Genomic DNA, 26664 nt, shown 5'->3' with positions numbered 1-26664 from the left:
GCCCGCACTGCCGTGCGGACCCTTCTCTCCCTCGTCGGTAAGGCAAAAAGCTCTGTGGAGAAGAGATGAGTCCACAGGTCCCAGTGAGGGTCAATCCCCAAGTATCCTTCACAAACCGCTGCGAAGATGGCGGCTTGCGAGATGGAGTTAGGACTGAGGTTGTGCAGCTCCACCCCGTAGACGTGCAGAATCGCCCGCATAAAGCGGCTTGCCGGCACTCCGAACCCCCGCTCGTGAAAGGAGACGAAGCTCACAACATACCCCGGCGGCGGGGACGGGGCGGCTCCGCTCGGGGGGGGGCATCCACTCCGGCTGCGGGTCACCGGAGAGAAGGTGAAGTAAACCCTCAGCAACGAGGGCCTCCAGGTCATCCGCCGTGACGGTGGAGAAAGGCCACGGGTCGCGCGGCAGAACAATGGTCACCCGGTCGGCCATCACCAAGAAGAGGAGGTGGCGGCGGAAAGGACTGGGTGAGCGGTTTCCTTTCTCTGGCTATTCCCTCGGGTTGCGAAAACCTAAGAAGGAGGCAAGTAGCAGAGCAAAGAACCGTCACCGGTCCCTCTCCCGAATACCCATTCAACACTTCACCCGAACCCGCCGCGGGATTCAAAACTCAAAGCGAAACGCCCGTTCCTCGAACGGCTCGCGCACGCGCAACGGCCGCCCCGTGAACCACTCATCCCGTCGCATTAACTCTGCGGCAGGACGGGCGGCACCTTTGGCGGGCGAAGCAGGCGACGCTTCGCTTCCGCCATAATGACCGCGTCAAAAAAGGTGCGCCACGTCATTCGATTTCGTATCCTTTTCCTCTTCCTCTTTCTCTCTCTTACAACAGGGACCGGGAAAGGGGATACCCCGAAAGGGATCCTTCTCCACGAAGGAAACGGGCCCCGAGCCCCCCCTACTGATCAGAGGTTCGAAGGCTGGCCCCTCGGAGGGGTTCAACAGCCGCCTCAGAGCGCTCGGGCTCCGCGCCCACTACTGGTCAGAGGTTCGAAGGCCGACCCCTCGGAAGGGTTCAACGGCCGCCTCAGGCCACTCGGGCTCCGCGCCCACTACTGATCAGGGGTTCGTAGGCTGGCCCACGAAAGGGTTCGACAACCGCCTCAGACGCAGAGCGAGGGATGACCCTGGGTACGTTCGATACATAACCAAGGCTCGGGCTACGCTCCCGAGGTACCCTAGGACATTTCCGAGACCAACGGGAACGATTTTTGTAATGGAATCCCATCAGCGGGAGGCATCGAGCGCTCGGACCCCGTCAAAAGGGGAACGGGTCTGGCAAATCACCCGCAGGTACTTTTGGAGCGCGCCTCCGGGCCACTAGCCGACCCCTAACAAATGGGGCACGGGCGTCCACTCGGATTACCCGTTAGCAGCTCACTGGAGACACCATGTTCGCGCCCTCCAAGGGCAACATGGCGCTTTCCCCCCCTCCTCCTTGCGGAAAGGCGACGCAGGGGCGTATGTAAAAAGTCGAGTCTGTCCTTGACCGCCCTCTCGCTCTGTGCGGAGGCTCGGGGGCTGCTCTCGCAAACCTGGCTCCGGCCAAACCGTTGACAGCGTCAATATACCAGCCCAAGAACTTGGGACCCGACCGTGCACCCGGGCTACGGCCAGCTCGCATGAGGGAACAACCAGACCGACCGAAGCATCGCGAAACGCATTAAGACCTCGAAGGAGTCAAACCACTCCTCCAAGGCCTCGGGGGCTACACCCGGTGGGTGCGCTCACGCGCACCCACCGGAAAAAAACGCAACCGAGAAAGGCCGGTCCCCTTGCCAAAAAGTGCGACAAAAGCCTCCAAGCGAGTATTAACACTCCCTTTGAGGCTCGGGGGCTACTGTCGGGGACCATAATTAGGGGTACCCCCAAGACTCCTAATCTCAGCTGGTAACCCCCATCAGCACAAAGCTGCAAAGGCCTGATGGGTGCGATTAAGTCAAGGCTCGGTCCACTCAAGGACACGATCTCGCCTCGCCCGAGCCCAGCCTCGGGCAAGGGCAGCCGACCCTGGAGGATCCACGTCTCACCCGAGGGCCCCCTCAAGCAACGGACACACCTTCGGCTCGCCCGAGGCCCGGTCTTCGCCAAGAAGCAACCTTGGCCAAATCGCCACGACAACCGACCGTATCGCAGGAGCATTTAATGCAAAGATGGCCTCACACCTTATCCTGACGCGCGCCCTTCAGTCGACAGAGCCGAAGTGACCGCAGTCACTTCGCCGCTCCACTGACCGGCCTGACAAGAGGACAGCACCGCCTGCGCCGCTCCGACTGTTGTGCCACTCGACAGAGTGAGGCTGACAGCAGCCAAGTCCGGCCTCGGACGCCATAGGAAGCTCCGCCTCGCCTGACCCCAGGGCTCGGACTCGACCTCGGCCCCGAAAGACGACGAACTCTGCCTTGCCCAACCCTAGGGCTCGGACTCGGCCTCGGCCCCGGAAGACGACGAACTCCGCCTCGCCCGACCCCAGGGCTCGGACTCGACCTCGGAAGACAGACTCGACCTCGACCTCGGAGGAGCCTCCGCCTCGCCCTACCCAGGGCTCGGACCGACCACGTCACAGGAGGGGCCATCATTACCCTACCCCTAGCTAGCTCTGGCTACGGGGAACAAGACCGGCGTCCCATCTGGCTCGCCCCGGTAAAACAAATAATGATGGCGCCCCGCATGCTCCATGACGACGGCGGCTCTCAGCCCCCTTACGGAAGCAAGGAGACGTCAGCAAGGACTCGACAGCCCCGACAGCTGTCCTTCCACAAGGCTCCAGCGCTCCTCCGACGGCCACGACATCACACGAACAGGGTGCCAAAACCTCTCCGGTTGCCACGACAGCATGTACTTAGGGCACTAGCTCCTCTCCGCTAGACACGTTAGCACACTGCTACATCTCCCATTGTACACCTGGACCCTCTCCTTACGCCTATAAAAGGAAGGTCCAGGGCCCTCTTACAGAGGGTTGGCCGCGCGGGGAGGACGGGATGGCGCGCGCGTAAGCCTCTCGCTCCCTCCCAAGCGGACTCTTGTAACCCCCTACTGCAAGCGCACCCGACCTAGGCGCGGGACAAACACGAAGGCCGCGGGTTTCCTCTTTTACGCCTGTCTCCCTCCGGCTTTCCCCCCTTCGCGCTCCGTCTCGCGCCGACCCATCTAGGCTGGGGCACGCGGCGACAATTTACTCGTCGGTCCAGGGACCCCCGGGGTCGAAACGCCGACACCTTGGTTTCCATCCCTGAATGTGATAACTCGTTGGGGATCTTGGTTTTTCTCGTAGGAGGAGAACATCTTCTTCTCCCCTGTCATGTGGTTTGTGCACCCGCTATCGATGATCCAACTTCAGCCCCCGGATGCATAAACCTACAAAACAATTTTAGTTCTTGGCATTAGACACAAGAACTTTGGGTACCCAAACACAAGTCTTTGACCCCTTGTGCTTTCCCCCAACATACTTGGCAACTACCTTGCCGGATTTGTTAGTTAAAACATATGATGCATCAAAAGTTTTAAATGAAATGCTATGTTCATTTGATGCACTAGGAGTTTTCTTCTTAGGCAACTTAGCACGGGTTGGTTGCCTAGAACTAGATGTCTCACCCTTATACATAAAAGCATGGTTAGGGCCAGAGTGAGACTTTCTAGAATGAATTCTCCTAATTTTGCTCTCGGGATAACCGGCAGGGTATAAAATGTAACCCTCGTTATCCTGAGGCATGGGAGCCTTGCCCTTAACAAAGTTGGACAATTTCTTAGGAGGGGCATTAAGTTTGATATTGCCTCCCTGTTGGAAGCCAATGCCATCCTTAATGCCAGGGCGTCTCCCATTATAAAGCATATTACGGGCAAACTTAAATTTTTCATTTTCTAGTTCATGCTTGGCAATTTTAGCATCTAATTTAGCTATATGATCATTTTGTTGTTTAATCATGAAAAGGTGATCATGTATATCATTAATATCAACATCTCTACATCTAGTACAAATAGTGACATGCTCAGTGGTAGATGTAGAGGGTTTGCAAGAATTAAGTTCAACAATCTTAGCACGCAATATATCATTTTTATCTCTAAGATCGGAAATTGTAATATTGCAAACATCAAGTTCTTTAGCCTTAGCAAGCAATTTTTCATTCTCAATCCTAAGGCTAGCAAGAGAAATGTTTAATTCTTCAATCTTAGCAAGCAAATCATCATTACCATTTCTAAGATTGGGAATTGAAACATCACAAACATTTGAATCAACCTTAGCTAACAAATTAGCATTCTCATTTCTAAGGTTGTCTATAGTCTCATGGCAAGTGCTTAGCTCACTAGATAGTTTTTCACATTTTTCTACTTCTAGAGCGTAAGCATTTTTAACCTTAACATGCTTTTTGTTCTCTTTAATAAGGAAGTCCTCTTGGGTGTCCAAGAGGTCATCCTTCTCATGAATAGCACTAATCAATTCATTTAATTTTTCTTTTTGTTGCATGTTTAGGTTGGCAAAAAGAATACGCAAGTTATCCTCCTCATTGCTAGCATCATCCTCATCACTAGAGGTTTCATATTTAGTGGAGGATCTTGATTTTACCTTCTTCTTTTTGCCGTCCTTTGCCATGAGGCACTTGTGGCCGACGTTGGGGAAGAGAAGACCCTTGGTGACGGTGATGTTTGCGGCGTCCTCGTCGGAGGAGTCGGTGGAGCTCTCGTCGGAGTCCCATTCCCGGCAAACATGGGCATCGCCGCCCTTCTTCTTGTAGTACTTCTTCTTCTCCTTTCTTCTCCACTTCTTGTCGTCGCCCCTGTCACTGTCACTAGAAATAGGACATTTTGCTATAAAGTGACCGGGCTTACCACACTTGTAGCAAACTTTCTTGGAGCGGGGCTTGTAATCTTTCCCCCTCCTTTGCTTGAGGATTTGACGGAAGCTCTTGATGATGAGCGCCATCTCCTCGTTGTCGAGCTTGGAGGCGTCGATGGGTGTTCGACTTGGAGTAGATTCCTCCTTCTTTTCTTCCGTCGCCTTGAATGCGACCGGTTGTGCTTCGGACGTGGAGGGGCCGTCAAGCTCGTTGATTTTCTTTGAGCCTTTGATCATCAATTCAAAGCTCACAAAATTCCCGATTACTTCCTCGGGAGTCATTAGTGTATATCTAGGATTGCCACGAATTAATTGAACTTGAGTAGGGTTAAGGAAAACAAGTGATCTTAAATTAACCTTAACCATTTCGTGGTCATCCCATTTTTTGCTCCCGAGGTTGCGCACTTGGTTCACCAAGGTTTTGAGCCGGTTGTACATGTCTTGTGGCTCCTCCCCTTGGCGAAGTCGGAAGTGACCGAGCTCCCCCTCGATCGTTTCCCGCTTGGTGATTTTGGTCACCACATCTCCTTCGTGCGCGGTCTTTAGCGTGTCCCAAATATCCTTGGCACCTTTCAACCCTTGCACTTTATTATACTCCTCTCGACTTATAGAGGCGAGGAGTATAGTCGAGGCTTGGGAGTTGAAGTGTTGGATTTGGGCCACTTCGTCCTCATCATAATCTTCATCCCCTATAGATGGTACCTGTACACCAAACTCAACAACATCCCATATACTTTTGTGGAGTGAGGTTAGGTGAAATCGCATTAAATCACTCCACCTAGCATAATTTTCACCATCATACGTTGGTGGTTTGCCTAATGGGACGGAAAGTAAAGGCGTATGTTTAGGAATGCGAGGATAGCGTAGGGGGATCTTACTAATCTTCTTGCGCTCATGGCGCTTTGAAGTAATGGATGGCGCGTCGGAGCCGGAGGTGGAAGGTGATGAAGTATCAGTCTCGTAGTAGACCACCTTCCTCATCTTCTTTTTCTTGTCCCCACTCCGATGCGACTTGTGGGAAGAGGATTTCTTCTCCTTCCCCTTCCCCTTGTTGCGGGACTCTTCCGATGAAGCTTTCCCGTGGCTTGTAGTGGGCTTGTCGCCGGTCTCCATCTCCTTCTTGGCGTGATCTCCCGACATCACTTCGAGCGGTTAAGCTCTAATGAAGCACCGGGCTTTGATACCAATTGAAAGTCGCCTAGAGGGGGTGAATAGGGCGAATCTGAAATTTACAAACTTAATCACAACTACAAGCCGGGTTAGCATTAGAAATATAATCGAGTCCGAGAGAGAGGGTGCAAAACAAATCGCAAGCGAATAAAGAGTGTGACACGCGGATTTGTTTTACCGAGGTTCGGTTCTCGCAAACCTACTCCCCGTTGAGGTGGTCACAAAGACCGGGTCTCTTTCAACCCTTTCCCTCTCTCAAACGGTCCCTCGGACCGAGTGAGCTTTTCTTCTCAATCAATTGGAACACAAAGTTCCCACAAGGATCACCACATGATTGGTGTCTCTTGCCTCAATTACAAGTGAGTTTGATCTCAAGAAAGAATGAGAAAGAAAGCAATCCAAGCGCAAGAGCTCAAAAGAACACAACAAATCACTCTCACTAATCACTAAAGCCTTGTGTGGAATTGGGAGAGGATTTGATCACTTTGGTGTGTCTTGTATTGAATGCTTAGCTCTTGTAAGTAGTTGGAAGGTGGAAAACTTGGATGACTTGAATGTGGGGTGGTTGGGGGTATTTATAACCCCAACCACCAAACTAGCCGTTTGGTGAAGGCTGCTGTCGACGGGCGCACCGGACAGTCCGGTGCGCCACCGGACACTGTCCGGTGCGCCAGCCACGTCACCTGGCCGTTGGGTTCCGACCGTTGGAGCTCTGTCTTGTGGGCCCGCCTGGCTGTCCGGTGGCGCACCGGACAAGTCCTGTAGACTGTCCGGTGTGCCACTCACGCGTGCACTGCTCCTCTGCGCGCGGAGGCGCGCATTTAATGCGTTGCAGTCGACCGTTGCGCGCGAAGTAGTCGTTGCTCCGCTGGCTCACCGGACAGTCCGGTGTGCACCGGACATGTCCGGTGAATTTTAGCGGAGCGGATTCCCGAAGCTGGCGAGTTCAGAGTCGCTCTCCTCTGGAGCATCGGACACTGTCCGGTGATGCACCGGACAGTCCGGTGAATTATAGCGAAGTGCCTCTGAGAATTCCCGAAGGTGCAAAGTTTAGCTTGGAGTCCCCTGGTGCACCGGACAGTCCGGTGCGCCAGACCAGGGCACACTTCGGTAGTCCCTTGCTCTTTTTGTTGAACCATTTTCTTGGTCTTTTTATTGGCTTATTGTGAACCTTTTGGCACCTGTAGAACTTATAGACTAGAGCAAACTAGTTAGTCCAATTATTTGTGTTTGGCAATTCAACCACCAAAATCAATTAGGAAATAGGTGTAAGCCTAATTCCCTTTCACCCCTACTACGAGCACCCCTGGTGCGAGATAATACAAGCCGCATCCCCCCTTGTGTTCCATCTTGCGCCAACCCATCTGGGCAGGGGCACACAGCGATAAATTCACTGGTCGGCTCGGTTGAGGGTCCACCGGGTCTGAAACGCCGACAAATTTAGTTTAAATTTCTCACAAATGGAAATGCAAAACTTTTAAATAACATTAAATGAATAAACGACCATAACAAAAGTTACATATCTCAAAAAATTTATAAAACTTTATAGTTGACAGATTTTCATTGGAAGTCTATCCAAAGAAATTTATGTTTCAATTTCCCACATTTGGAATTCAATTTTACTTTATGTACAATTATGTATAATGTACATATAATTCTATAGTAAATTCGATAAACAATTTGGTATATAATAAATACAGTCTAACACTCAATAATTAAGTACAAAAGTTATATACATTAGAATACAAATAGTTCAAACATGTTATAAAATAGACATACAAATTGTAATACTACTTATCTAGTGGTGTCGATGCCGACTATGACAGTGATGGTTGATGTCATAGGATTCACAATTTCTTCATTACACTTTCTTCCTTTACTTCTTCATATCTGAGCAAGTGGAAATCATCATTTTTATAAGCGGTAACTAAGGACCGCCAGGGAAAATCGATTTCCACTGGCGGTTGAGCTAAGAAAACCGCCAATGAAAATCGATTTCCACGGACGGTCGGCGTAATAAAACCAAGAGCGAAAATTATTTTTAGAAACATAAAACGGGTTTTAAAAACAAAAAAAATTGGCCCACCTCACCCGAGAAGCCGCAAGTTTCTGGTTTGACCCGAGACCAGCAGTGTACATACATACACTAGTACACAGAAGCTCTATAGTGGTGGTTGTGAATCTTTTTTCAATGGCTTTTTTAGAACCACCGTTGTTAGGGCTAGTAGAAATCATCATTTTTATAGGCGGGTAACTAAGTACCACCTGTGGAAATCGATTTCCACTTGCAGTTGAGCTAAGAAAACCGCTAGTGAAAATCAATTTTCATTGTCGGTCGGCGTAATAAAACCACCCGTGAAAATTATTTTTAGAAACATAAAACAGGTTTTAAAAACAACAAAAAATTTATTTAATCGTAGGTCGCGGCATTATATGCGCGTTACGCGGTTGCTAGAAATCGAACCATCCAACCTCACCCTCGTGTGGGCCCTCCTCTACCACTCTGTCTATGTCATGCATTGTGTCTAGTTTGTAGTTTTGTTGTCCATATATTACAACCAACTGAGTGTAAACTAATTCAATTAAAAATTGTCAACTACAAAGTTGAATAACTTTTGAAGTTATACAACTTTCATTTTGACACTTTTTTCATCCGAGGTCTTTTGCTTAATTTGAATTTTAAATTTAACAAATTTAGATGCAATTTTTGAGAGCCCAAATGTTTTCAAATAAAAAAGTTGTCACCTACAAAGTTTTATAACTTTTAGAGATTTATAATTTTTGATTTCATGGTTTCATCATACGAGGTCATTTGAAAAACTTAAAAATTTAATAATAAAAATGATTTCTAGTGACGATTACTTAAAAAAACCGTCACTAGAAATCGATTTCTAATACGGTTCCTTAAAAAAACCGCGTGTAGAAATATGATTTCTAGTGACGGTTTCTTAAGAAACCACCACTAAAAATAGCACAAACAACGATTAATAACTGAATCAGCTATAAAAATATACCGTAAAGTAGGTTTTAAGACTTTTTTTCTACTAGTGATATGGATGAAATTTCCGCATCTATCCATCACTGTTAAGATGACGAGCGACGTAATTTCGCTTAAACTGGGTTTAGGCAACATCAGCTTTCCTTTTCAAGACGTCCTCGATTTTGAGTTCCGGTACTATATGTCCAGTACTATATGTCCGATAAAACGCCCTCCGTTTATTTTTATTTGTCGCTGGATAGTGCAATTTTACACTATCCAGCGACAAATAAAAAGAAACGGAGGGAGTATATATTAGCAGCTCCATAATCAAGGGATGACTGGCGTGTTTAGCATTCGACATTGCACATCGGCTACGTAAAAAAAGTGCGTTCATTATATTTTATTTTCTTAACGCCAATAATTTTAAAAACAGTCTGATGACAAATTGGCCGTATCCGTTTGCACACAGTATTCCAGTTCTGTACGTTATCGTTACCAACATGATATATATATACTCCCTCCGTTATTAAATGATTGTGGCTCTCGCTTCCTAAAAGGTTAAATATATTTAACTTTAACCAAAAATATATATAGAAAAATAGGTCTTTGAATGTATTTTTTATAATAAACTTGTTCAGAGATATAAATGTTACTAATATTTTTTTATAGACACAGTTAAATCTAATAAAGTTTAATCAACACGCTTCTTATAAGAACGTACGAATGGAGAGTATGCACCAACCCGACCTAAACATCAGTTCATTTTATGGATAAATAAATAGACGCAGCCAACACCTAACAGGAATGCTGAATGAGTGATCGTTGGGCAATAAAAACTCTAGACGCGCAATGTTTCGCTACAAATACTAGCAAGGTCATCTCAATCACAGGCCACAGCTATTAGCTTTTAGCCGCTGGCAGACAAATTCGACAGAGCAGCTCGCCTGCTGGCCGCAATCCGTCCGACCATGGCATTGCTGCCGGGGGCGGCGCGGCGCCTCCTCTGCAGCCTCTTCCTCTGTCTCTGGCTGTCCACGCTCGCGCGTGCCGCGACGCGCCGCTACGAGTGGGAGGTCAGCTACCAGTTCAAATCGCCGGACTGCGTGCGGAAGCTCTCCGCCACCATCAACGGGCAGACGCCCGGCCCGACCATCCGCGCCACGCAGGGCGACACCGTGGAGGTGAAGGTCAGGAACTCGCTGCTGACGGAGAACCTGGCGATCCACTGGCACGGCATCCGGCAGATCGGCACGCCGTGGGCGGACGGCACGGAGGGGGTGACGCAGTGCCCGATCCTCCCCGGGGACACCCTCACCTACGCCTTCGTGGTGGACCGCCCGGGGACGTACATGTACCACGCGCACTACGGCATGCAGCGCTCGGCGGGGCTGTACGGAGTCGTCGTCGTCGTCGTCGCGGCGGCGCCCGGAGCCAAGGCCGACGACGCGGAGCCGTTCGCCTACGACGACGAGCACCACGTGCTGCTCAACGACTGGTGGCACAACAGCACCTACGAGCTGGCCGTCGGGCTCGCGTCCGTGCCAATGGTCTGGGTCGGGGAGCCGCACTCGCTCCTCATCAATGGCCGTGGGAGGTTCAATTGCTCGGCGGCGGCCGTGCCGGGGACCTGCAACGCCACCAGCCCGGAGTGTGACACGCCGGTGTTCGCCGTCGTGCCGGGACAGACCTACCGGTTTCGCATCGCCAGCGTCACATCCTTGTCCGCTCTCAACTTTGAGATCGAGGTACGTACGCACGTTTCCTCTTGTTTAACAAAGTTTTCGTTTCCCTGTTGATTTATTTGTTGGAAACAGCATTTTGCGGTGTTGTCAGGAGGCTAGTACCACGCTATCACAACAGTAAAATAGAAAATTTTCGACGATCAAAGTTGTCAGACATAAACCCTAATGATACGTTCCACGGCTACCATAGAAACCGTCGGACATTATTTGATCGTCGGATATTTACCATTTTACTGTTCTGTATACGGCGAATGCAGATGAAACATCACACATTTATCTTATAGCACAAGGTGCTTCAGACAAAAGATACCAAAAAAACTATAAAAAATACCATAAAGTCACAAGTCCAAGAACTTTAGTTAATCCTAAATAATATATGCTAATGATATTATGTGCGGTAAAATTAAGTTAGTTAATCCAAAATAACATATACTAATGATATTATATTAATATATTTGGTAAAAGTAACACATGCTCATACCATGTCATTCTAATTTACTCATTCCGTCCTCATATATAAGATGTAATCATTTTTAGTTCAAATACCAAGAAATATATTTAATTTTCTATATACTACGACATCAAAGCAAATTTAGATCGAGGTACGCACGATTTTAGCTTTTTTTTAGCTAGAACTTGGCAAAATATAGTACGCCCATAGCCGTCGGTCTCCACTCGACGCTCGCCTAACTCCATTGTTCGTCCGCAGATAGCCACATTCGTTCGAATACAAAGATTTATACTTTTTTTATGATTTCATGTTATTTGTGCCATCTTTGGACCTTGGAGTATGAAATCCATTTCCTTTTTGAAGAAAAATATGACAAAAATTAACTTGAGGGCGCTATAAGAAATTAGTATATTCAACCAACCTATTAACTAAGGTTCCAAACATCTCTAGCTAATAGATCTATATCTCATTCTAGTTAATAATTTGTTAGCTAGAAAAAGTGAAAAGACGGTCGGCATAACGTTCTTTTAGAATCTTTTTTTTATTGTGGTCTTTTCCTCACTAACCCTCGCATTTATTTGGTAGTACATATACTGTTAATTTTATGCAAGCGTCAACCATCACGAAACGTCGAAACTGTACAGAAATGTAGCTGTTGGACAACAACACAAGGTTGTTGACACGGTGTCTGTTCTCCGGGGTTGTTCAATTGCGTGGAAATTACCTATTGAATTTTATGTTTTCCATACGCACGTCACAGAATGAAGTTTTCATTCTATGGTTCTTAGGCTGTCTCTAACAGCTTCCATATCACATCACTTATTTCAAACTTCACTCTAAATTCCCTATTTTTGATGGCTCACTTAATACAATTTTACTCTTTCGACAAGTGAAAACTGCAAATTCGGAAGCAACAAAAACCGACAAACAATATTTTATCTTAGGATATGTGTATAGTAGTATTCATTTTTTGTATAATTTCACCAACGATAAATGAAATTAGCACTAAGTAGAAAACAACTTTATGCCTCTGGTAACGTCTAATTTTTACAGTCGATTTTGGTTATCAAGTGCTAGTGAAAAAAATTAGTCGTCCCAACTCAAAAACCACCACTGAAAACGCCTTTTGACACACGATTTTCTTAAAAGAACCGCTAATAGAAATCATATTTGTACAAGCGGTTCCTTAAGAAAACCGCATGTAAAAATCCAGGAAATCGCCAGTAGAAATCATTTTTATCCTGATTTTTTGAGTTTTTCAATGACTCGTATGAAAGAACCACCAAAAAAAGTTGTAGATCTTTAAAAGTTATGAAACTTTGTAGTTGATAATTGTTTTGTTTAAAACCATTTCGTCTCTCAAAATCGGATCTGAATTTGACAAATTTTGAAAACGGACTAGGATGCAAAATGTAGCAAAGTAAAAGTTGTAGAACTTCAAAAGTTATTCAACTTTGTAGTTGACAACTTATCAATGTTTCAAACCTCGTTCCGACAATTAAATTTATTGTGCGCGTTTCGGGCTAAGGAACCACTAGGTCGGTCAATGGTGGCTTCCTTAGGAAGGAGCCACTAGGCGATGGTACAACTAGCTGTTCTACCATTGGGTAAAGCCACACATGCGTGCGGTCGTCTGGTTGTCTCGTATTCTTTATTGTGGACAGCGCAGGCAGCGTGGGGCCCAAACGCCATCATTCGGGCTATGCTGACCCTTCGTAGCCTGGGGCTCGGCGCGATTCATCGTGTTGCACCTTGCCAGCGGCCTGCACACTCAGGCCTAGTCCCTATAGGTCATGAGTGCATCGCTGGCCGGGGGACGCGTGGGCCATAAATGTGCCACGGTCCGAGGGGTTCATAGGTCATGAGTGCTCTATGACCCGAGGGGTTCATAGGTCATGAGTGGAGGTGGACCGACGCCTCCGCTGTGGCTCGACGCTAGGCACAATTAACGCGGTCGGTCATTTATGATGGGTCAATCTCGGGCCAGGCGCGGGATCCACTCGAGTGGTTTCCCTTCGACACGTCCGGCCCCTCGTTAGGATCCACCACACCTGACCCCAGGCTCGGTGCCGCAGGGTTCATCTAGGGCGGGTTTTTCCAGGTAGACGTTTACCTATCTCCTACGACTGACTAGCAGGCGTTGGTTGCCAGAGACCTTTCCCTAGTGTGCTCGCTAACCGATGGGCCCTAGGGACCAAGGATCATATCCTCGATAGTAGCCTCCAAGGGGTGAATATTTCCCCTCAGGGGCTTATGAAGGGTCAGATGGCGTTTTGCCCTTTCGCCTTTCGAGTGATTGTGGTATTTATTCCCCAGGATCCGGACCGCTTTCGGTGCGGCTTGCTACCTTCTGGGATCGAGTTGGGCGCCTTCGCACCCTTTATAAACTCTAGGCGGTCGTCGTTCGCTTGCTGGTCACTCTCGACCTTCTCTTTTCTGTCTCTTCCTTGAGTGTACCTCCGACCGAGTTGTTTGACGGATCTCAGGTTCATGGGATGTCGCGCTCCGTGGGCCATGAGCCATGGTAAGTTTCCTCCTATGAGTTCCCCCAACACCCTTCTCAGGCTTTGATATTTCCCCTCGTCTTCTTTCGTTGCAGGATGGTCGCCGCCGATCAGGCGGTCACACTACCACCCGTCGGGCTACTTCGGCTGGGCTCCTTGTCTTTCTCCCTTTCCCTCATGTGCATCTAGGGTGTTGGACGCTTCCCACACAGCGCAAGTGGCTATCGAGGCCAAAGTCGAGCTACTTTGCAGGTAGCTTTTTGAAGTCGATGGTCGTGTTGTTGGTAAGGCAGTTGCCCACCGACCTTTGCCATCTTCCTTGTTTCTTTTCTTACCATGTTTGTCTATTTTGGCCGCCTTGGGGTTGAACTAGAGAAAATGTGCCATCGTCTAGGCTAGCTTTTAGACTACATCACGGCCCGCGACACTTCCCTAGTCGAGTGTTTAGACAAGGCCCCGTGCTGCATCTGGGATATCATCAACTTTGGTGTTCACTCAGGAGCCGCGGTGGCGCTGCTGATGGAGGAGATTTGCTCCAGCCACCATCTCCGGGACATCATTGGTCCACCTACATCCCTTTCGAATGAAGGGCTAGAAGACCTGCTAGAAGGTTACAATGAGATGGCTAGTCGTGTTGTGCTTAGGGTGTCAACTCATGAAATCGAGTGTGACGCGAGTTGATCACGATGTATCGCGCCTCGATGATGCTTCCCTAAAGCAATAAAGTAACCTTCATTCCCTAGCTTTCTGTGTCGTAGGGCCCTTGAGTCTCTCCTCCCCCTTTTCAGTGTGAGGCTTTCCGAGTTCCTTCTCGTTTTTAATCGCCAAGAGGTGGGAGTGCGAGCGACCTTGTCCGCGGGGCTCCTTATTAGTCGGCGCCTCCTTTTGTCCATGTATTGAAGCAAACCTCCCAGGGAAGATTGTTCGAGGAAATGGTTCAATCGACCTGTCCTTATCTCGGGGTTTCCTCTTATCCCTCTTTCGGTTAAGTCTTGTTTTGCTCCTCAGGGTGGCATTCGCCTATTCTGAGGTACGAGGGTGCCATGGCCTCATGTCCCAGCCATCCTCCTCATCGACCCTTTCGGGCGGTGAGAGCACCTAGAGGGGGTGAATAGGTGATCCTACAAATTTTGCTCAAAACAACACAAACTTGGTGTATAATATGCGTTAGAGTAAACCAAAACCAAGTTTGGCAGTAGAGAGAAGAGAGATGAGAATTCTTCACTTGATTGCTCACTTAAGATGAGTGTTAAACTAGGAGCAATATTCCAAGTGAATATGATAACTCAAGAAGACAATAATCACAAGAAAGTAAAGAGACAAGTGACACATCGATTTTTCCGTGGTTCAACAATTTCCTACTCCACGTTGTGGTGACCTCCTTTGGTCAAGGGTTGCACTCAACCCTTCTCAAGTGATCCAAATATCAAACTTGGGTGCCACTTATGTCTTCCTTATAACTCAATCCCATTTGTGAGGAATGTCCACATTTTGGAGTCTCTCATGCCTTACACAAGTGATCAATATCAAAAACTTGAGTTGGGGGAGTAAGAACACGCACACAAGAGCATAATCACAACAACAACATGCACACAGGCAAAGAAAAGAGCGCAAGAATAAGAACGACAGAGTTACAGTCCAGAAACGCGCTCAAATCTCTGAAACACTTCAAACAACGTGGTCATGGAGTCTTGGAGTTATAGTGTGCTCTTAGAATGCTTGGTGTATTACTTTATGCACTTAGGGGTCCCTTTTATAACCTCAAGAGGCCTAGGAGCCATTGAAGTCCAAATTGGAAGGCGTTAATTGCCTTATGTATGCAGGTGCACTAGACAGTTCGGTGGCACGCTGGACACTCGGTCTGTAATGGCCACCAAATCCTCTGATTGGCCACTTTCCTTTTTGGGAGGGTCACCAGACATGTCTGATGCACTAGACAGTCCGGCGGCACACTGGACACTCGGTCTGCAACGGCCACCAAATCCTCTGATTCACCTCTTTCCTTTTCGGGTGGGCACCAGACAGTTCGGTGGCACACCGGACATGTCCGGTGACCCTCCTGATCGTTGTCGTGGTGACGTGGCCGACGCTAATCACGTGGTCGACCGTTGGAGTGGGCGAGAAGCTGTTGCATGCCTAGCACACCGGACAATCCGATGATTTTTAGCTAATGCACCCGAGAACTTCCCAAGAGTGGCCAATTTGGGCTAGCCGACCAGGCGAGCACCAGACATGTCTGGTGCACACTGGACAGTCCGGTGGTGCCCAGTCTGGCCCAACTTCTACTATTTTGTGCCAAACTTATTTGCTTCTTTTTGGCTCATCTTGAGGAGTTTCCTAGAACTTAGATGAACATAGTTAGCAACTAAATCAATTGACTAAGTGCTAGAAATATACATTTATCATTTTGATCCATAATAGTTTGCAATCTACTCAAACTCAGCCCAAACATCACTTTACTTGCACATAGAAGTTAGTAGCCAAATAGGAGTGCAAGAGCCATAACATAAAGTACGTGCAACTTATTTAAACACTTAAAATTCCTGTTTTTATGGTTCTGCCCAAGGTTGCGCTTTGTGATCTCTTAATCCAACTCATTTGAATTTTGCATCTTCAATCTGCTTGATTAGAACATGTGCTCATGCTGATAAGAAGATGGGTTAGTTCATAGTGGTGTGTTGAGCAGTTAATCACCAAAACACTTATAAATGGCCCAAGGGCACATTTCCCTTTTAGACGGGCATCGGACATCCTTCTAAGGGATTTGGGGGTGGCTCGCACAGCTTTTGAGATGGCTAATGCTCAGATCTGACGTCTTTGGTTGCGACTAGCAGTCCTTAATGATCCAGGGCAGGTAGTCTTTCTTGATCCGGCCTCTGGGCTCTCAGTCTCTTAGACTCTTGATCGTCTAGAAATCCTACGCAGAACTCGGGATGAAACTTGGAGTGCGCCTTTTTGACATACCGGATCGTGTTCGCAAGGCCGTGGAGCTCGGGGTTCACCGGGGCACAGCGATGGCTCTCGCTATCGCGTAGCTTCACTTCAGCAGTAACGTCTATGATGCTATTGGTCTTCCTGCTGGGTCGATAGTGGTGGACTTGGACCTCCTAATAGGTGACTTCGGTGCCCTGCGAATGTTGTACTTGGGGTGGTGTCGGTGGAGGAAATAATCTATCATCTTCTGTAGTCGCGTCCTGTGGCTCGATCATTTTTGCAACTTGTATGATATTTTTTGGGTCCCCAGATCATGGTTGGTCTCAAGATGTCTCATGGTCTGGGGGCATTTTTCATGCGAATTCCCATTTGCCATACTTCTGTAGGATGATCCCTCGAGTCTTTGCTTGATGCAGAGATCCGTCTGGGGGTCGTCCCATCTTTTTATTTTACTCTCCACGTGCATCCCTTCCACGATGATCGGGGGAGGTGAGCTAAACCATGTTTCCTCGATGGGCTAGGAATGTCGCTCAGTGAGTTACAAATGAGTAATTCGAGTGGGCCCTAGATCCTTTCGCAGGATTCAAGCATGGGTCCGCTGGGGACCGTTCTCATACTCCCGGCCACTGATTCATATAGTTGTCGACTCCGTTCGACTGGACCCGATGGCTCGTTGCCTCTCTTCACAGTAAACCATGAGTCAGACCTTCCTAGGACTCGAACATGAGCAGGTGACTCCCTTAGCGCTTCGCGCAATAGGGTCCTGTCCGCTAGTGTGCCCGTCACCGACGGCCCCTCGCTCTAATTTTCGCTGGGGGTCCGTGAGCCTTTTGTGGACCGACCTTTCGTACCCTAGAGGCCACAACAATGTTGGTATGCGTTTTTCGATCCCCCTCCCTCCTTAAATTAAATTGAGTCTGAGGCATTACCCGGTTGGACATTCCTGAGGTTCGCTTTGCCCCTTCGGGCGGAGGTGTCCTGAAAGGTGGTCGGGCCAGCTTTCGTTTCCTTCGGTTTTCCTGAGATCCTATGTTAGTGGTGAGGACAAGGAAAAAGAAAACAAGTTCATTAGTGAGGCCATCCATATTAAAAAGATGTAAGGGACACCTAAAAAAGTTTTGGGGAGGATAGATATCTCCCTTCTCCCATATTCCTATTGTAGGTCAACCTGGGGGGGCTGTTCCAAGGTCATTAGGTAGGAGCGGCCCAGGGTGCAGAAGCTTCATCGAGGGTTGAATCGTGCTTGGCGCTCGATGTCCTAGGCGTTGACTTGTGTCCTTCCTTTTTTCTGTCGTCCAACTTAGTGCCTCGCGGTCGTGGTGGTGTTAGCATGTCGTCTGATAGGCAGAATGGGAAAATGGGGTCTCTTCTCTTGGGTTCTTAATTCTTTTGGGCCCCGGGCCCCTTTCTCGGGTAGTGTCTCTTTTCTTAGGAACTTCCTAAGAAACATGCCCATGTAGGCGTGTCGGACTAGGCGTCGATTGTTCAGACATGGGGTTTTTAGGAGTTTCTCGAAATGTCGGTGGCTTCCCTGGCTGGGGGCCTTCTCCCCCTCTGATCTTCTGCAGCCACCAGCATATCGGCTTGCCGCCATCGGTCTCCTTTACTTCTTGCTTTGGGCTAGGTGCCAGAACCCTCGTCCGACTCCTTATTGCATTTGGCCTTCTGCCCTCGGTGGTCGAAGATCGCCCCCACCGCATCTTCTCCCAATGTGTGGCTAGTTGTGATGCCGAGAAGTTCTTTTGCTATCTGCGGGATTTTTAGCCCTAGCTTGTGCACTAGGGTCTCGTTAGTGGTAACCAAAATGAAGGCGCTGAGTACGTCTGCGTCAGCAAGGTTGGTCCACCGGTTACATTGTCATGAAAAGCGTCGAATGTAATCCCTCAAAGTTTCATCCAATTTTTGTCAACAATTCTTGATGCCCCATGGGTTGCCTAGGTGTACATAGGTGCCATGGAAATTTCCAACAAAAACTTCCTCGAGATCAACTTAGTTCTTGATGCTTCCGAGTCTGAGGTTTTCGAGCCATGCTCGTGCCGAATTGACCAGATATATGGGGAGGTTCTGGATTATGAAGTCATCACAATCTGCCCCTCTCACCTAGTACGCTAACCGGTAGTCTCCTAGCCAAAGGCGGGGATCTGATTCCTTGGAATACCTCATGACCTTGATTGGGGCTGAAGGATGTGGTTTCTCAAGGCCCGTGGTCCCAGCGGTGGGGGGCTCAGGTTTTTGTTCTCATCGGGGTTGAAGTGGCCCCCACAGTGCCAGTTGTACCAATGGATACTGTCTGGCCCCCTCCGTACTTCCCTTTCGTTCCCTAGATTAGACATGCTCCACGCTCTTCTGCCCTATCTCAGGCACCGACAGGGTGCAGTCCGTTCCATGCCTTACTCAGATCTGGGCGGTTGTCCACCGAGGCGTCGTTCCTCGCTGGTGTGGATGTGGTGCACCAGTTAGCCCCGACTCCCATTGTCGTGACGCAGAAAACTCGGCCTGCTGTTGCACGACAAGTTTGAGGAGGCCTTGAATTTCTTGGTGGGTACTTCGTTCGCTCGAAGCTTCCACCTCATGGAGTTTGTCCAAATGCATCGAGGCAGCCACGACTTTCTGGCTTGCTCGGGTAAATCGCGGTGAGCCGACCCTACTGCAGGTCAGGTGCTGACGGGAGCCAGCCGCTACGACGTGCGTTGGTTAAACGCTTCGTCGTAGCTGCCCCATTCGACATTGTGACAGCCTCTGCCTCTCGATTATGGAACCTCAACCACCCTGGGTGGGTCCTCGCTCCGACAGTGGTTCCTAGGATGGGAGGTCGAATCAGGGCAGGGCAAATGCCACGACATATACCATAGCACTAGCGGGGGCCTCCTTGGGTTCTTCGCGAGCATAGAGGAGTTCCCTACCGAGGTGACCATGAGGCACTCCTGGGACTAGTCTCGGATGATCTTACTTGATAGGGGAACCCTGACAGGAGAAGGTCGCAGAATGGGCCCCGGACGAGGCCTAGTGTCCCCACAACCTCGGCAAAAGTAGGTTGCGATGCAAACCGCCACTAATCACCACCCCTCGAGGGACCAATCTAGAGTGGCCAAGGCCTCCAATGATGTCGAGTGAATTGCCCGCCAAGGGAACCGGGGCTTTTGGGACCTTGTCCATTGTTTCCTTACCGCCGACGATGAAATCAAGACTTCCAAAACGGATGGTTGCTTTATGGGCCCTGACCGCATCAACGTCGTTGCAAGCCATCCAGAGCTTTGAAGAATTTCACCGGTAAACGTGCAAGTCCCCTACCTGGCGCGCCAACTATCGGTGTTCAGAACCTCGCCTCGATAAGTAAATTTACTGTGTGTGTTATGGGCTCTGGATGGCTTGCGTAGTGGGCGCAAGATTTATACTGGTCTAGGCAGAATGCCTCAACTTTCAGTCATAGGTGGCTTGCGCTACCGACACAATTGATGATCAAATCTCGTAGTAAGGGTTACAAGCGGGCGAGAGAGGGTGGAGAGGCTCCCAAGTCTCTTATTGGTGGTGGAGGTGGTTACACGGTGGAGTCATAGCTAAGTCTTGGCTTGGCGGCGGGGCTCCGACCTCCCATTCCTCCTCCTGTTCGTCGATCTTCTAAGCATCATCTTATTTGGGGGTCGGCGTACTCCTTTTATAGGCCAAGGAGGGGATCGGCGAGCGGTGGCTTCCTTAGGAAGGAGCCACTAGGAGATGGTAAAATTGGCGTTCCACCATGGGGCAAAGCCATGCGTGCTTGTGGTCGTCTGATTGTCTTGTATTCTTTATTGTGGATAGCGCGGGCAGTGTGGGACCCGAGCGCCATCATTCGGGCTATGAACCTCAGTATGATTTGTCATGTTGTGCCCTGCCAATGGCCTACACACTCAGGCCTACTCCCGATAGGTCATGAGTGTGTCGCTGGCTAAGGGATGCGTGGGCCATAAATGCGCCGCAGGCCGAGGCGTTCGTAGGTCATGAGTGCTCTGCGGTCCGAGGGGTTCGTAGGCCATGAGTGGAGGTGGGTCGATACCTTCGTTGTGGCTCCGCGCTGGGCGCAGTTAATGCAGCCGATCAATTATGACGGGTCGGTCTCGGGCTAGATGCGGGATCCACTCGAGTGGTTTCCCTTCCACATGCACGACTCCCGTGTTTGGTTCTGCCACGCCTGACACCGGGCTCGGTGGGGTTCATCTGGGATGGGTTCTTCCAGGGTAGACGTTAATCTATCACCTCTGAATATTCAGTGGGCCTCGTTTGCTAGAGGCCTCTCCCTATTGTGCTCGCTGACCGATGGACCCTAGACCGAGGATCATATCCCCGACACAACGTTTTTTGTTTGAATTCATTTACGACCTCAAACAATCAATTTATGCTCAGTTTGTTCCAATATGTGGACAACAAAACTGTTATCTAGACATGAAGTAAGTATAGGTGGAGTGGAGGTGGAGGCTACACGCGAGAGTGAAGTTGTGGGTTCGATTCCCACTAAGCCACATAGAGGTGTAGCACGTGAATTTTGCGTGAAATGTCGCGACTTGCTATTTTAAAAGCGCAGTTTATGTTTCCTGAAAAGGATTACCACTGGCGGTTGTCTTAATTGATGGCTTTCTAAAAAACACCAGTGCAAATAAGTTTTTAACTGCTACTTCTTTATACTATTGTTTAAGTTTCAGTATTCAAAAACTATACCATCGCTAGACTTATATTCTAGGTTTTCACGGTATATTTGTTTTCTGACTATATAGATATAAAATGGTCCAAATCTAACTTTGCTGTTTAAGATCAGCACAAATAAACAAACATTTCACTCTTGAACCGAACAATTGAAATGTAAATCTTTACCTTCAAATGGTTCGTTGACCGCACGCATTTATAATAGCGTGTTTGATTTAAAAAATAAGTTAATATATCATTTTCTCACTCACTTTCTTGTTTGGTTTTAATTTATAAAATAAAATAAATTAATCATCATCATTTCATTTCTCATAAGTTAATAAATAATAATAATATGATAAATAAATTTATTCTATCAAATCTCTGTAATTGACTTATGATGATGTACCACCTTATCTTTAATGTTCAAACCAAACACCACCTCAGTTTTTTTTACCTGATCCACCAGATAACTCGTCGTCTAATTGATCCATGGCATGCATGATATCAGGGCCACGAAATGACGGTGGTGGAGGCGGACGGGCACTACGTGAAGCCGTTCGTGGTGAAGAACATCAACATCTACTCCGGCGAGACCTACTCCGTGCTGATCAAGGCAGACCAAGACCCCAACCGCAACTACTGGCTCGCCTCCAACGTCGTCAGCCGCCAGCCTGCCACGCCCACCGGCACTGCCATTCTCAGCTACAGCGGTGACCGCGCACCGCCATCGACGACCCCGCCCACGGGCCCGGCCTGGAACGACACCATGTACCGGTTCCAGCAAAGCGTGGCGACGGTGGCGCACCCGGCCTACGTCGAGCCTCCGCCGCCGCGCGCCGACCGCACCATCCTCCTGCTGAACACACAGAACAAGATCGACGCGCACACCAAGTGGGCGCTCAACGGCGTGTCCTTCACGCTGCCGCACACGCCCTACCTGGTGGCCATGAAGCGGGGGCTCCTGGACACCTTCGACCAGCGGCCACCGCCGGAGACGTACGCCTACCAGGGGTACGACGTGTACGCTCCGCCGCAGAACCCGAACGCGACGACCAGCGACGGGCTGTACCGCCTGCGGTTCGGCTCCGTCGTCGACGTGGTGCTGCAGAACGCCAACATGCTGGCGCCCAACAAGAGCGAGACGCACCCGTGGCACCTGCACGGCCACGACTTCTGGGTGCTGGGCTACGGTATCGGCCGCTTCGACCCGGCGGTGCACCCGGCGTCGTACAACCTTAAGGACCCGGTACTGAAGAACACGGTGGCGGTGCATCCATATGGCTGGACGGCGCTGCGGTTCAAGGCCGACAACCCTGGAGTGTGGGCGTTCCATTGCCACATCGAGGCCCATTTCTTCATGGGAATGGGGATCGTCTTCGAGGAAGGCATTCAACGTGTCGCCAGTCTCCCGCCGGAGATCATGGGATGCGGGGAAACTAACGGTGGACACCGATGATTATATCATGTATTGTAGCTATGAGTGTAGTAAACACTTTCTTTCCTCTAATGATATCGTTTGTCAAATGTTCAGTGCTTTGCCGATAGCAAAATGTCATACACTCGACATTACTTTACCGAGTCTCCCTCTCACCAAACAAGAACACTCGGAAAACACCCTTTTTACTGAGATGTGAAAACTCGGCATAAAAATGCACTCGGCAAATACATCTTTGCCAAGCGCCGACACCAGCTGATGGTCATTAACTATGTCTGAGGGCCTAAGAAAAACACTTGACAAAAAATGCTTTTATCGAGTGTCTCTTCTTGACACTCGGCAATATTTATTTGTTTTTTCTTTTGTCCCCAACTTTTTTATGTTGTGTTTGTAGTCTCTGGACCTGCATATGTAATTTTGGTACATTTTCACAAAGTGTTTGCTACGTATTAGATTTAACACATTTAATTGTATTTCTTCGGAACTATAAGTCACTCGAATAATGTTAAACAATGAATGCAAAAAAAATATTCATATTATTGAACACAAGTGGCGGCCTTATTCAAGAACAAACCAGAAATTTCAAACATCATGTTCATGAAACATACCCACAAACTTGCAATCCAGTTATTTTCAAATTTTATAAATCGAAAATGAAGCCAGAAAATCATGAAACTTATCTATATGCACAAACCTTCCGTAGAAGTTTCATTATTCCATGTGAAAGTCGACTAGGTTTGTACAAATAGTGTGTGACAACTTTCACGGAACAGTGTCAAATTTTTATCACAATCTCTACACATGATACCATGATATCTCGACAAGTTTCATGATTTTTTGACTTCGTTTGCGTTTTATACAATTTGAAAACAACTGGATAAGTTCGTTGAAACACCCCTGGTGTTACTGTCACTAAAACTTGAGCATAACATCATGAGCATTAGCATATCATGTGTTTGTCACACCTAGATTGCATTCACTAGGTAAAAATTTCAAATAATTTGTACTGATATGACTTGATGTGTGGTTAACCCTAGAGTAAAGTGCTTAACCCTAGACTAGGGCTTACGGATATAAAGGAAGCCCAAATATGTGGAAACTTCAAAAGACATGAGAAATGATCATTAAGATGTCACATTTAATGGACTTTGATGGCACCAAAACCCTAATTATGTAAAAACCCTGAAAAGACCCCTGGAAAACCCTAAATTGGAACCCTAGGAGGCTAAGTGTAAAATTAGTGCACTTTTGGACCAAAGTGCAAAAACCAAGGTATTAGGGCACCTCAAATCATATGTTTCACACATTTGAGGATTTGCAAACCAAATTATGAGATTTGGGCTTATTTGCAAAAAGACACCATATACCTCTCATGTGCCTAATTCCAAAATCAGTTGAATAGGGCTGACTTTAGAGCTTAATATTCTAAATGTACAAGGAATTTGTCCAGGGTCAATACATCAAAATTATAGAGCTACTAAAGGAGTATAACTTTGGTTAAGTCATCAGGCATAAGTGTTGCAAAAAGATGGAGTTAAATGGACTCTAAGCTTGCCACGGTGAAGGCCACAGTATCACCTGCACCAGTAACTTTCCTTCTCTCCGGCCGCCAGCATGCCAATCCAAATTCATGAGCCACCGCCCCCGGATCCTATAAATTGAGTGTGCCATCGGCTCTGCTAGGTAGTCAAGCATCCAATACACCAACCCGTGCCTCAGATCATCCACCAGAGCTCCCCAATTTGGGATTTCCCCCAAATCGGTCAAAAACACCGCGTGTGTGAGCTCGTCGCGGTCAGCGATCCACAGGTCCGATCATGCTTTTCTCGCTCTTGTTTTAGCATCCTTGTGTGCTTGTGATGCTTCTCGACCCGGCCAATTGAACTAGAACTCATAGGATCACCGGAAACGTGTCGAGTTGTCCGTTGATCACACGACCACCGTGGGCAGAGAGATTAGGGGCTAGAACCTTGAAATTGGTTATGGGGAAATGATTATTATAGGTTGAATTAGGTGTCAACCACTTATGAGCACCGGTCATTGCGTATCTTGGCCGGTACAAGCTCGCTGGAGTTCCTGCTCCGTCGTCCACGGTCGTGGACTTCACCTTGTGAAGAAATAGAAAAGGGGAGGGTCTATTTGCAATTGTCAGTGACACAGAGAAACAGTACTTCGGACTCTTCAAAGGTTTTTCAAATCACCAGGGTCCTCGGTGAAAAACTGGCAGCGCGGGCGCGGGCACTTTCGCCTGTCTTGGGCCAATTTGGGTTAGATTGAGCCCACGTGTTGACCTTTTCCCTTTTTATTTTTCTACCAGACTTTGGAAATCTGTAGAAAATTCTAGAAAAATACTAAAAATATGAGACCAATTTTGTTGGACTCCTAAATTTCTATAGTATTTAATAAAAATGGTTCCAAGATTTTTAGTCCAAACTAGGAATTATGAAGTATTTAAAATAGCCAAAACCTAGTCTCTTGGAATTTTAGGAATTATTTGAAGACTCCAAAAATCACCAAACTTTTTGGATAAGCTTAAAATGATATTTAGAAACCTTGGGTGAAGTTTGACTTGCTTTGGACATTGTTTGATCCCTAAACCTAAAACCCTAGTCTTCAAGGTAATGTTTGCCCTCTGAAATGAAGAACTGACTCCAAAAACCCTAGTTTCTTGGAGTACCATGAAGGAAAGTTGTATTCAAGATACAACTTGATAAACCTTTTCTATTATTGCATTTTCATAAGCATTACATGAGCATTCATGGTTATATATAGAAAACGAGGAAGAAGTAGAGGTTGAAGAAGGAAGAGCTACACCACCACCTGAAGACCCAGCTGCCGAGAACTGCTTTTATTTTGACATTTGTGGAGGAGAACCCGACTCTACTATAACACAAGGCAAGCCCCGGTGCATTTGCCACCTCCTTGCTATTTTAAAATCTTTCTCACTTGCTTGATGCATTAGGTGATAGGAGTTGTGTGCTAAACAATTGATGCATTTCCTTCCTTGGAAGATTGATTACCTTTCTTTGATCACCTATTTTATGAAAAACAAAATGTTTTGTTTTGACAAGTGGGATGGGATGATTTTCAAAAATAAAACTGTATGGTGGATCCATCATGGTCGTGATGGGTTCAACATCAAAAAAGATGTACCTCTGTCAGGTACCAAACTTTGGGTTTGAAATGATAAAGCTAAGACCGGGTGGGTGACTTGCACGAGAAGAGAGTCTCGGTGTAGTGTCTCCATCTGAGTCGATTAAGGACCGTCTCGATGTAGGCTTGATGATTGAGGACCTTTTAACTGGTCACATGCCTCATCATGGGTAAGCTTTGCCTCGGGCAGACTAATACCAGAATAAGACAACACACAATGGGAGTGGAGCGATGGCGAGAGTAGCGTGTACCCTCCATGGCAAGAGGCTGGACGGTGGTGTATATGTGCTCTCGGTTGGCGTGAACCTGATCTGGTCTTAAGAACCCCGGTGGCGAGTTGACATATGCACGGGTTAAGTGCTACATATGTTGTGTGATTGGAGATCCCCAGCTGGGTATTAATCGATTCGGATCGCCGTAACTTCTCAGACATGAACACGTAGCATTCCAGTGAACTTAAATGGATGATAAAAGATGGCTAGTGTAGGCCAAGTGCTTGAACTAGGGTAGAAAGAACTTTACATTCAGGTAATGACTTAACTTACTAATAAAACTGGATTTTAAGGATCCACTGTTAGTAAGCATTTTTGCAAACAGAGACTTGATTCTTGATTAAGCCTTACCTTGACTCCCTCAAGCTAGCATATCCTTGAGAGTCTTTTATTTTGATGGGTAAGACTTGCGAAAGTACACTTTGTACTCAGGGTTTTTGAACCCATGTTGTAGGTGAGGAAGCAGCAAACTTTTTTTGCTTTTGCTCTATGGTGGTGCCAAAGGAAGAAGCTCAAGAGTGAAGTCA

The 26664-nt window shown here is 47.8% G+C and overlaps 1 protein-coding gene across 1 annotated transcript; it reads left to right on the top strand.

The window, feature by feature from the left end:
- Window positions 1-9815: 9815 nt before the first annotated feature.
- Window positions 9816-22942, top strand: LOC103632652 (L-ascorbate oxidase). Its single transcript, XM_008654407.3, has 2 exons — window positions 9816-10732; window positions 21786-22942. The coding sequence occupies exons 1-2, from the start codon at window positions 9956-9958 to the stop codon at window positions 22731-22733; spliced, it is 1725 nt and encodes a 574-aa protein (XP_008652629.1). The 5' UTR covers window positions 9816-9955; the 3' UTR covers window positions 22734-22942.
- The last annotated feature ends 3722 nt before the right edge of the window (window positions 22943-26664 follow it).

This window comes from Zea mays, chromosome 7 (genome assembly GCF_902167145.1).
Source record: "Zea mays cultivar B73 chromosome 7, Zm-B73-REFERENCE-NAM-5.0, whole genome shotgun sequence".
Lineage (NCBI taxonomy): Eukaryota > Viridiplantae > Streptophyta > Magnoliopsida > Poales > Poaceae > Zea > Zea mays.
Note: the sequence above shows the minus strand (reverse complement) of the source record. Positions and strands in the feature narration are given on the sequence as shown.